Raw genomic sequence first — 12620 nt, forward strand, 5'->3', positions numbered from 1 at the left:
TTATTGGTGTGACAATCGACTCGATTATACAGTTTTTCTGTTAGACATCGGCTACTCTGTGAACAATGAGTGCCGATAAATCTATAATTTAAGATCAGATCCATTACTGTTTGTTACGTACAAAAATGATTCAAATGTCTAAGCTAATATATATTCGTGTCTTCATTTACCTGTGACATGTTGCGAGTGGCGGAACTTCGATGGTCACGGCCGTCCGAACTAAAATCGAAAAAAAATGAAAAGAAACAGCTGTTGTAAACAAATGAGATTCGTCATGTGACGGACGTTTCTAATTTTAATAAATTTCGATGTCGATGACAGTCCATTTTATTTATTGAGGTAAATACACACTAATGTTCATTCATTAATTTCATTGTGCCCACGGACCTTTCATGAAACCCTTGTTTTAAACTCACATTGGTTAAAATACGCCGTGTGTATAAACAGATTGTACTCGGCTTTAAAATATTGGTGTATATTTAAACCCATTTTTTGATGTGGTCTTGAGGAATTGTGAAATTATAACTGAAACATGCCCCCCCCCTCCGCCTATGGGCCCAGAATCTAAGATGTGGGGATCCATGGGCCCACCCGGGCACCTCAAGAGAAAAGGGGGCTCACAAAAATGGGAACTAATTGAAATTTTCGAGAATTTTCCAGGAAGGGTCTCAGAAAAATCAATTGGCCCCGGGGGCATATGACGCTCTTAAGACGGCCCTGTCCATGGGGGACCAGGTCAGTGAAAGCCCAAAAAAGCATTCAATCATGGAAGTGACCAAAAATGACTTGGGCGTATTTCCATGGGCAGGGTTAAGATTACTGTGGCAAATTCAAGGAATGTATTAAGGGCGGCAAAAGTTTTGTAGCCCACAGGCGGGGAAACCATAAATCTGCCTCTGGGATAGAACATTGAATTTCTCTTGCTCTACTCATTGATGGCATTACAGCACCCCCCCCCCCCCTGAACTGGGTTCTTGCAAATTTGACGTAATGGATGTAAATTATTACCCAAGGTTGTCAGAATCCTCTATAGCAGAGAGAGGTCTTCAGGCTGTACCTGGGTGAACCCACGTGTTAAAACAGCCCCCCTTTGCATCTAATAAACCTAGCTATGGGTGAATGATATGAGGCCTGTTATAGACTTTCTCTGGATTAAACTCTATGGCCTATTGTCCGTGGCATTTGCACATTTATTTATAACATTATGCTGCCTTACTATAGTCGATGCTTGTTATAGAAACCATAGGCGTGTGCAGAATTTTATGGGGGTGGGGGTTCAATTTTTTTTCTTCTCAAGGGGGGGGGGGTACAAATTTTTCCCTGCAAAACAACATTATAATCTTGGCTTTGGGGGGGGGGGGGGGTTAGAACCCCAAAACCCCCCTTTTGCATACGCCAATGATAGCAACCATGTGTTCATAACCGTTCCATTACAATGACTGATTTAATAAGTTGCAATTCATTCCCTGTTGTTTTTCATCCAATACAACAAACCAAAAAGACAGTCCAATGGAACGTCCAAACAGCTCTGCCCACCTCTGTTTTTATGCAAAGAAATTTAGAAAATCTGTGTTTTTCATTTGTCGTAATTGTGTTTGGCATTGACCCTTAATATAGGAGAATTCAGTACAAAGGTTAGTACATAGTATTAGTTACACAGTGAAACCGGTCTAAGATGGGAAACTAGTCTTGAATGGAATCGAAATCTTGTCCTATCGATTTTTGGTGCTTTATAATGTGCTTCTTTATATTAAAAAATAAAAAGCCTGTCTAAAACAATAATATTTCAGTCTTTTTAGGTTCCGTTTTGTACAGATTCCCCTGTACCACAATTTCATTATTTTTTAACCCGATACATTTTCTCTGCAACTGCTTTCATAATCTATAATGTAATTTTTTATTCCATTAAATATGAATTTCCGTTAAAATTGATTTATTTTTCAAACCTTTGATGTAATGTCCTTTTTCCATCAAATGCGGGGGGGGGGGGGGGTTCGTTAATAGTAGAAATCTTCAGAGGTGACAAGCTTCTCTTGAAGTCAATGCTGTCTTAACGCATGGGCCCACCCGGGCACCTCAGGAGAAGAGGGGGCCCTAGAAAAACAAGAGGTAGTTGAATTTTCCAGAGAGACCTTAGAAAATCACATCCGGGGCACCCATGATGTTCTTAAGATGGCCCTGCTTGAAGTAGAAGTACAGTAAAATCCCTTTTTTTTTTTTTGCAGACACTAGCGGGACAAAAAATATGGGTGACCATGCCAGAAAGGGTTCCTGTTTAAATTGTACTTTTACAACACCGATAACAGAAATGATTCTGCATTTGAATATGAATGAAATTCTGACAATATGAGGTATGTTCAAAGTCATGAAAATGCATAGTTACAGGCCTGTAGCTAGAGAAATTTCGTTCGGAGTGGGGGGATGGGAAGAACGCATATTTTGAGTGGGGCAAAATGATAGAACAATAGATTTGGTCATCTTTTTCCGTTTTTCAGTCATTTTCTCACATTTGGGGGAAACCAGACCCTCAATTGTCTTCCCCCCCCCCCCCGCTACATGGATACACAATTAAAATTACAAAAGAGATATTATACAATATACAAAGTTTACATACTGAATTTTTATGCTGTGGAAAAACTGATCAATCGACCTTTGGTGGTTTTTGCTTTGTATTGTCAACAAGTATTTCAAGGTTCGAGACTAAATCCAACGACTTTCCGTTATTGTGTTCACAGGAAAATTTATTCAATCAATACACTCGATTCACTTGCAAGAGTATGAACTCCAATCTTACGGTTTTTTAACTGTATTTGATGACATCAATTTTTTCCCTTAGTGATAGTAAGCAAAAATTACTAAAGCTGACCATACTAAACAGTGTGGAATAATGTAAAATATATACGAGCACAACCAGCAACATTTGATTTCAGATTCTAAATAGACATCAGAGTGTTGCAGAACATTGACAAACTTCAAACCAAAATTTCATTCAAAAGTAGCCAAATATTCATTCAAAACGTTTGTGAGAACTGTTCGTCAAATATTAAAACTTTTGCTGCCATCTAGTGAGCATATTTCAAACCATAATTGAAATTATTTTTATAGGGATTTTAGTCCAATAGAACAAATGATGAAAATCTCTTCCTTGACTGTATCTGAGGGTGACCTTTAAACAGGTGTTTGAAATACATTATTTAACTAGGGCTATCGTCTGGACATTTTTTTTTTCGGCTGTAAAACAGTGGTGACCGCATCTGAGAGGAAACCGCTGAAAGAGGGTTTTATTTAGTAGTGTGAGGGAAATGTTTGTGTTAGGACCAAGTGTGCAAAGATCAGGGCCCCAAACAGTAAGTTTTAAATGATCGTTCAACTCAGATTTGAGCCAGTGACTTGAGTTACCAAGTCAATATCATCAGAGCTAAAACCAGCTTAATATTAGTTATTCGACCATTAACACAGTTGGTGCCTTCAGCTATGATATTGATTTTTTTTTGTCTTATTTCGCAAAACTGATATTTCATCTTTTCTCGTTATTTTTTTCCAGAATAAAATGACTGTATCCAAGGAACCAAATGAAAGTGAGAACCGTTTTTTTCCACCCTTTCTGCATATAAAATTACTTGAACAGGGCCGCAACTAGATGCTTAGTCAGTTAGGGCAAACATGCTATAGCACAACCCCCTTCTAATGTTGAAAGAGGGGTTCAAAGATGAAATTTGCACCACACCCGAACCTGCTACTACTCAACCACACATGCACCTCATTCATATTCCTTTATGGAGTTTCTAATGAATGAGTATGTGTTGGAATGTGTGTGTGTGTATTGAGAACCTAACATAGATTTTATTTCTTATAATAAAATCGTCCAGGGGGGACTGGCAGCTTAACCTGCAAAGTTGTTTGCTTCAGAATTTGAAAAATAGATGGCAGCACATAATAGAAACATCATACCACACATTCCTAAGCAGTGCTGCCATCTATTTTTCAAATTCCGAAGCAGACAACTTTGCAGGTTAAGCTGCTGGTCCCCCTCGATCTGTCTGTCCAATGCTCAGACCACCAGACTTACCAGTAGTTGCGGCCCTGTATTCGAAATTTGGTAATACTGTAACCCCCCCCCCCCCTTTGCTGTATTGCACATGTTTGAGTAAACAAAAACAAAAAAAACATGAGCGGGAAATACTTAAAACTTAATATAAGTGATGACTAAAAGGTTTTGATTTTGTTCAACGATGATTTTTTTTTTCCTACTAAAACTTGCAAATATCCTAATGTGTGTTATAACACCGTGTGGCGACGGTGTGCTGTATCCCAATGTTTGCACATTCAGTTGACACTGCTTATTTGAATGACGGAAAATATTATCAAATCAAATTTATTAATTTTCATACGTACGTAAAGGTTTAAAATTAATTTTTTAACACATATTTACCATCCGGAGGCCATGATGCCTGCATGGATGATTGAAAACTTACATGATAATTAGAGCCTGGATTATATGCACTAAAAATGGCAAAATATGCTCAAAAAATATGCAAATATGCGCTTAAAAATGCCAAAATATGCACTTAAAAATGCCAAAATATTCACTTAAAAATGCCAAAATATTCATTTAAAAATGCCAAAATATGCACTTAAAAATGCCAAAATATGCATTAAAAACCCATAATATACATTTAAAAAAATCCTGAAAAAGTTAAAATTGCCAAAAATGCGAAAATATGCATTTAAAAAATCACCATGCAAAAAAAAAGGAGATATGCTTTTAAAATGAATATTTTCTATTTCTTAGTGCATATTCATTTGCAAAAAACTTGTACATATGTTTTTATTTAGGCATTTTTAATTTCTAGTTTGTTGTAGCTGCTCAGTAACGAAAATACCAGCAACAAAAGAATTACTTTCGACACTATTTCAAAAAAAAAAAAAAAAAAAAAATGAACGCTTTTGACATATCTCTAGAAATAGCCTTAAAAAATATAACACTTGGTGTTTGGAAAATACAAACATCTCTATTTAATTCACTAAATTCCACCCGCAGCAGAAAAACAGTTGTTCTAAAAATACAGCGAAACCCCCTCTTAACAGATACCCCTCAGATGCTGTCACCTTTCTTTTATGGCCAAATGATATTTCCCCTTGTATAATAGAGGCATTTTGTCCTGTCGGTGACAGCAAAAGAGAGGTTTACTGTATTATTAGCAATATTTACGTAATCGAAACAGTGAGAGTGAATGCTAATCCCTTCGGCCTTTTTTTCGAGAAGTCAACAGCAGCTTCCTTGTATTAGTAGCTATGTGTGAAAACAACTTGTACCAAAATATTTAAAAATAGGCGCTTTTAATAAACTTTAAAAAGAAGAAATTTTGTAGAAATGACTAGTTTTAATGGCATCAGTGTTGTATCAGTAATTGTTATTGTTTTCCCCGCTTTCATTGCTGTTTCATTTGTTTTTGTCTCCGGCTGAACGTCCCTTACCTTCTTTTCCTTTTATTTATACCTTTGATTCATTTATTGCGCACTGACTAAAAATCACATCCTAATAGTGGTTCATATTATAAAATGGTGCCGCCAGGTGCAAATTTTGTGATTAAAATCAGGCTGTCCTGTAAGTGCGACTTTTATCTCATCAACCGACCATCGTAGAGGTATAGTTTCGATTTAAAAAATGCTCTCATAAATTACCCCCATACTAGTTTTGAGAGTAAAAACAGTGTGTTACAAAATAAAAATAAAATCTACATTCTTAAACGGTCCCCTTGACCTCTTGAACTTCCAATGTGAAAGAATGCAACAGAAGAAAAAAAAATCATTTTTCTAAGTCCAATATTCGCTGAGATATTCGAATTCAAAAATTGGAGAAAAGGAGCGTTGCCCGTCAGTTTTCGCCGTTCTTTCATAATTTCTCCGATTTTTGAATTTAAATATTTCGGCGAATGTTACACCTCAGGAAACACGAAACTGATATTTGGGAAGAAAAGTGATTTGTCTCCTCCGGGAATCGAACCTGGGTCCCCTTGCATACCGGGCAAGTGCTCTAACCAATACATCATCAGACGCACACTTTTCAATTATTCCTTATAACACGCATTAGTAGCGTGAAGCGCTGAGTGGATACATAGCAGCTTCTGTGGTTCCCAACTTCGAGGCGCAAATGCGAGCCGATCTCCCCGTTAAAAAGTCTCGCCACAGAGAGCAACAGTGCTACAAACTGTGCAAATATTCAGTCACTACACATCACTCACTTCAATTCTGAGATATAGATGGCAGCACTGAAAAATCATACACAACACTAGATACGCACTCAGACTGTTAGGTACACGCACTTACACTTCCGGCACAACTCACTAGGTAGTAAATTGCCTATGGCGATAGACCTGAGTTGTGCTCGGTTTGGAAAAAAAAACCAAAAAACCTCAGGGAGAAAATTGCTGAAGTTAAGGGAGGCTGCTATGACTCCACTCTGCGCTTCACGCTACGAATGCGTGTCGTAAGGAGTTGAAAAGTGTCTCTCTGGTGTTGGTTAGCTCACTTACAGGTATGCAAGGGGACCCAGGTTCGATTCCCGGAGGAGACAAATCACTTTTCTTTCCAAATATCAGTTTCGGCATAACATTCACAAAATTAAATTTCTTAGATTTTTTTCCGTTGGCCTCAGGAGATACAGGGCAACAACTTTCACGTTGGAAGTTGGAAGACGAGAGAACCGTATAAAAATTTAGATTTTTTTTATTTTCTGACACACTGTATTTCCAATCTCGAAGCTGGTACAAGATCATTTTTGAACGTATTTTGAGCATTTTTTAAAATTAGAATCCTACCTCTACGACGGACAGTTGATGATACAAATACAACGCCACAACAGGCAAAATGCCCAACGAGGTGGTTGAGGAAAAAGATGGATGTCATATATTTCAAAAATACAGCAACCCTATTAAAAATGCAATTAACAAAAATTATAATCAATATATACACAAGATAAAATATTATACAAAGCCCATGAAGAATACTTATGGTATATGATATAAAGGCCGCATTAGCTCTTACAGGAGGACACCCTGTATAATAGGCGGAGATAGACTTGGAAGTCTGGCGGGAGAACGGCCATTAATGCTGGGGGGTGGGGCAAAATGATGATGTCGATTCATCTATACATATATGCATTAGATCAGTCGACTTCACCTTTGATGCTGGGGGGGGGGGGGGGGCAATGCAAATAAAATTAAAAACTGATACAGACGTTTCATGGGAAAAAGTATATACACTGAAGAGCCAAAAAAACTGGTTCACCTGCCTAATATCGTGTAGGGCCCCCCGCGAGCCCGCAGAAGTGCCGCAACACGACGTGGCATGGACTCGACTAATGTCTAAGTAGTGCTGGAGGTAATTGACACCATGAATCCTCTGCAGGGCTGTCCATAAATCCGTAGGAGTAAGAGGGGGGTGGAGATCTCTTCTGAACAGCGCGTTGCAAGGCATCCCAGATATGTTCAATAATGTTCATGTCTGGGGATTTAGGTGGCCAGCGGAAGTGTCTAAAGTCAGAAGAGTGTTCCTGGAGCCACTTTGTAGCAATTCTGGACGTGTGGGGTGTCGCATTGTCCTGCTGAAATTGTCCAAGTCCGTCGGAATGCACAATGGACATGAATGGGTGCAGGTGATCAGACAGGATGGTTACGTACCTGTCACCTGTCAGAGTCGTATCTAGACGTATCAGGGTCCCATATCACGCCAATTTCACACGCCCCATACCATCACAGAGCCTCCACCAGCTTGAACAGTTCCCTGTTGACATGTAGGGTCCATGGATTCATGAGGTTGTCTGCATACCCGTACACGTCCATCAGCTCGAAGCAATTGGAACCGAGACTCGTCAGACCAGGCAACGTGTTTCCAGTCCTCAATAGTCCAATGTCGGTGTTGTCGGGCCCAGGCGAGGCGTAAAGCTTTGTGTCGAGCAGTCATCAAGGGTACACGAGTGGGCCTTCGGCTCCGAAAGCCCATATCGATGATGTTTCGTTGAATGGTTCGCACGCTGACACTTGTTGATGGCCCAGCATTGAAATCTGCAGCAATTTGCGGAAGGCTTGCACGTCTGTCACGTTTAATGATTCTCGTCAGTCGTCCCGTTCTTGCATGATCTTTTTCCGGCCGCAGCGATGTCGTAGATTTAATTTTTTACCGGATTCCCGATATTCACGGTACACTCGTGAAATGGTCGTACGTGAAAATCCAAATTTCATCGCTACCTCGGAGATGCCATGTCCCATCTCTCGTGCGCAGACTATAACACCACGTTCAAACTCACTTAAATCTCGATAACCCGCCATTGTAGCAGCAGTAACAACTATAGAAGAGTTAATCCACTTTGCCCAAGAATATTTAGAAGACACCAACGAATAAGGCAAATACACAAAAAATAGTAAAAGTCCTAATGCATTTCAACAACTCGGTCAGCGAAACTAGTGGTTAAATTTTTCCTCTGAAGACGGCACCCATTGGTGTTGAAATGCATTAGGACTTTTACTATTTTTTGTGTATTTGCCTTATTCGTTGGTGTCTTCTAAATAGTAACAACTATGCCAGACACTTGTTGTGTTTATATATTCGTTGCCGACCGCAGCGCCGTACTCTGATTGGTTCCATATCTCTTTATTTGCATACGCATGCCTGTACCAGTTTTTTTTATCTCTTCAGTTTATATACATAAATTCAAACACACAAATAATCATAAATACAAAATCAAGTTAATTAGTAGTACAAGTATTTTGAAATTAATTAGTAAATATTTTCATGAATGTGAAAATTACAATTTGTTTATCCAAGTGAAATGTTCGATCATGTTGCTTCACGTTTGTCTTTTTCCCCCTCTCGCTCATGTGTTTGCTTGATTAGGTTCAGCGAAAAAGAAGCTCCTTTCACACGGTGAGGATACTTCAGCATCTGAGGAAGGTTGGTTTGATTGTGTATATTTGTATTTTTTTTTATGTCTGCTTTGCTAGTGAATATTGCTTCTGCAATTATCGATCGTATGTGTCGTGCTATGTAGCTTTTTTTTGCCCAATGTTCTGACATGGTTGCTGCTTTCATATTACTCCTCTCAACGGTTAAATTTTTTTTTTTTAATGTTATGGCAGTCATGTAAGTTCCCAAACCCGTTCATCAGCTTTAAAGCGTTTTTAATCCTATTACCACTTATACAGGGTGATTCAGAAAAGATGGGGAAAACTTTAAGAGGTGATAGTACACACGAATACAAATAATTGTCATCAAAGAATGCATGGTCTGACATGAAACGCAAACGCGCTGGCGCGTTTCGAAACGGCCGCTCCGCAAACGTTAAAACGGCATTCCTGATGTGATTTATCGGGAGAAAAAGAACACCATGCATGTAAATGTAACCTGGGGAAGAAGAAGAAACCGTATGATTATCTGCGTCACAGTGAATAAAAGGCGCGGACACCAGCCCCGTGAAGTTATTCCAGCGTGTAACCGTTCTAACAGTTGTACGGGATAACGATAGGCTACATAAAAAGTTCGTCAGAGCAGGGCAAATGCCCGAAAAGGGCGAAAAACTGTTGGACAACAATAGTTTTTTGGGCGAATAGTCACTTTCGAAACGTTTACTACTTTGGTTATCGTGTTTCCCTAGCAATGCGTTCCAGACATGCATATGCCTTTTTAATGGTTTGCCATTTCTTTAATGCTACCAGCAGTACAGTTTTGGCTGCCAGCGTTATGCATGATAGTTCATGCCTTTGTAATGGTTGGTTACTTTTCCAATCCTCTCAGTAATTGAAGAAAACCCTGGCAGTGCCGGGTATAGCTAGGCCGATCGCATTTCTTTGAGAGAAATACGGGAAATTGGAATTCCAAATACGGGACATCGCCAACAACAACGCCAAAAGTGCCAAATAATGGCGTGGTAGTGACGAAAAAAGTGAGGCAATCAGATTATTTACAGAATTTAAATTATATTGCCTCTAAATTACTTATTAGAGGCAATTTGGGAGTATTTACAGAAGCAGGAGCTGAGAGCGGGCTGTAGCCTAGGTCGACAAATTAGTCAATAATAGGAGAATGGCGGCGAAATTTGTGTAACGCACAGACGGCAAATCCATAAATCCTCCTCTGTAATAAGTCAACCTGTAAATTCGGATATTTTGAAGAAGAAAAAAACTGTTTCAATTGATTGATCTGTGAAATATTCAATGTCGAATAATATTACTGTGTAATAAAAGTGTTATTGAGAATGTCTGAAATATAAATTTTTGTTGTGAAATTCCACATTGCAGAAACACCGCTAATCGATGATGGAAAGGAGAAAACAAAGGTGAGTCTATTATATATATACAGACGATTTGTTTTAGGGTTGGGGGATTTGGTCGTTATCAGATTAAAGGAATGTAAAAGTACAGTTATACCTCGGCTATAACGAAGATGATTCGTTGTGGAAACGTTAGCCGAAACGTGATTTCCCATAGGCATCCATAGAAAATCATTTGATTCGTTCGAGCTTCTGTCACAAAATTTAAAGTTTTTTTTCTAAACACCAAGGAGCTCTGTAATAAAAGCCAAACACTGACCGAAGACTTAAATGAACAACTTCAAAAATTGGAAAAATGAGAATTTACCGGAAGATATATGGGGCACTGAAAATCATTTTATTTTTTCACCATGTGTACACAACCAACATCAGCTTTAGTCCATCTACTAAAGTTGTTCGCACAATCCAGTCGAGTTCATAGGTGTTCTCCATCGAGCTTATATTACTGGAGGGAGTAGGATATCAGCGGTTTCCGCCTTGGCAGTGCTGGGAATGGTGTCGTTAACATCATGCGGTGGAATCGTTGAATATCTCTGCGTAATCTCCGTTGTTTTGTAATGGCATAAATAGGAGTTTAAAACAATAAACGAAAGAAATAGTTTCAGCATCGATGAGAGAATTCGAAAATTAATGAAAGTGATAATTCCAGCATTAATCTATATATATAAATTGATTTTCTGTCTGTCTGTGTGTGTGTATGTTCTCTATACAAATCTACAATTTTAGATCAATCGTCGCCAAATTTTGCATATATACCAAATGGGACCCGATTTGAATGATAGGCTACTTTAAAATTTCGTCAGAGCAGGGCAAATGTCCCAAATGGGCAAAAAACCGTAGGGCAACAATGTTTTTTGGGCCTGAACAATCACTTTCCGAACGTTTACTTTGGTTACCGTGGTTCCCTAGCCATGCGTTTAAGACGTGTATATGCCTTTACAACGGTTTGTTACTTCTCTAATACTGCTACTATATGAATAATAATTTATGTCTTTATAATGGTTTGCCACATTTTCAATACTACTATAATGAGGTTTTTTGAATGACGTCACAATCATCATCAGCATCGCTTTGAGAGTCAGGAAAAGGGTGATCCTCATAGAAATCAGTGCTAAAATTGTCGATTTTACTGTAGAAATGCGGAAATTAGTGGGATTTTCCGCCCCATCAATAATTTTAAAAATCGTATTGAATTCTCGATTTTTGAAATATTCAGTTCGCTTAGAGATATACGAAGCCCAGGAGATTAAACATGAAGTAATTAGCCTCGGACCTACTTTTGCGTTGGATATCCATGCATAACATTGATTTTAACTTTTATTTATATCTTCTCAAGCATGAAAATTCAGTTCTCCGTATTGTCTTTTGATATTTATTTGCATGAATTCATGTGGGTTAGGATATTTTAAAATTAGTTATGAGCCCGTAAAAAGTGGATCGAAAAAATTCCACAGCTTTAATTAAGCATTTTTGAAAGCTGAAACAGGCAGATAATTAACTTGAAGTTTGGGGGGGGGGGGGAATAGAAATACATAGCGCCCCTTAAAAAAGGAAAGAAAAGTATATATTCATTTCTATGTTTCTTTAAATCTAGATTTGTTTATTTCATGAGTCGCAGAGGAAGTCGCCATATTGGTTAACACCATTCAAACACGGTGTTTGAATGTCCCTCAAAGAAAGAGGGACATATCGCATGATCCAAAAAGCCTCAATGAAGAAAACCCGGGCAGCGCCGGGTATTATGCTAGTGAAAGTAATTCCAGATCGATGAAAGTGATAATTAAATATATAATAAAAGTGATAATTCCAAAATTAATGAAAGATAAATTTCTCGAATTAATGAAAGATGATTTCAACATTGATGAAAGTGATAAATTCCAAAATTCCAGCATGAAAGAAACAAATACAGAATTGGTGAAGGAAATTATTCTAGAAGTAATGAAAGAAATGATAATTAGTAAAGCAAATAATTCCATAATTAATGAAAGAAATGATAATTAAAGGAAGTAATGCCTGATTTAATAAAGGAAATTATTCCAGCATTTAATGAAAGAAATTATTCCAGTGTTAATGAAACGAATAATTTAATCTTTTTTATGACATGAATGTCGCTCTCCACTTGTTAATACAAGATATACGGAAGACTGGATGTTGTGAAGATATTTATTATTTTAGATGTTAATTTTTTAAGGAAGGAAAAAACTCATTTCTGCCTCTACCGGGAGTCGAACCCGGGTCCCTCGATTGCCGGACGACTAAGCTACATTCATGTCATATATATAGCCCTCTGGTG

General features: G+C 38.2%; 1 protein-coding gene across 2 annotated transcripts in view; it reads left to right on the top strand.

Annotated features, from left to right (window-relative positions):
* The first annotated feature begins 212 nt into the window (after positions 1–212).
* Positions 213–12620, top strand: part of LOC149080857 (solute carrier family 15 member 1) — a 101439-nt gene continuing 89031 nt past the window's right edge. Inside the window, exons 1-4 of one of the 2 annotated variants that reach the window (XM_089237526.1) lie at positions 213–339; positions 3545–3578; positions 8896–8952; positions 10296–10333. In XM_089237526.1, the coding sequence (XP_089093652.1) occupies positions 3551–3578; positions 8896–8952; positions 10296–10333 (123 nt within the window). In that variant the 5' untranslated portion in view covers positions 213–339; positions 3545–3550. The remainder of the gene's footprint in view (positions 340–3544; positions 3579–8895; positions 8953–10295; positions 10334–12620) is intronic. The other variant, XM_089237527.1, reaches the window with a different exon arrangement.

The sequence above is a fragment of the Pholcus phalangioides genome, unplaced genomic scaffold, assembly GCF_987345545.1.
Source record: "Pholcus phalangioides strain wild (caught in Gottingen) unplaced genomic scaffold, Ppha-v1.0 ptg000010l_1, whole genome shotgun sequence".
Lineage (NCBI taxonomy): Eukaryota > Metazoa > Arthropoda > Arachnida > Araneae > Pholcidae > Pholcus > Pholcus phalangioides.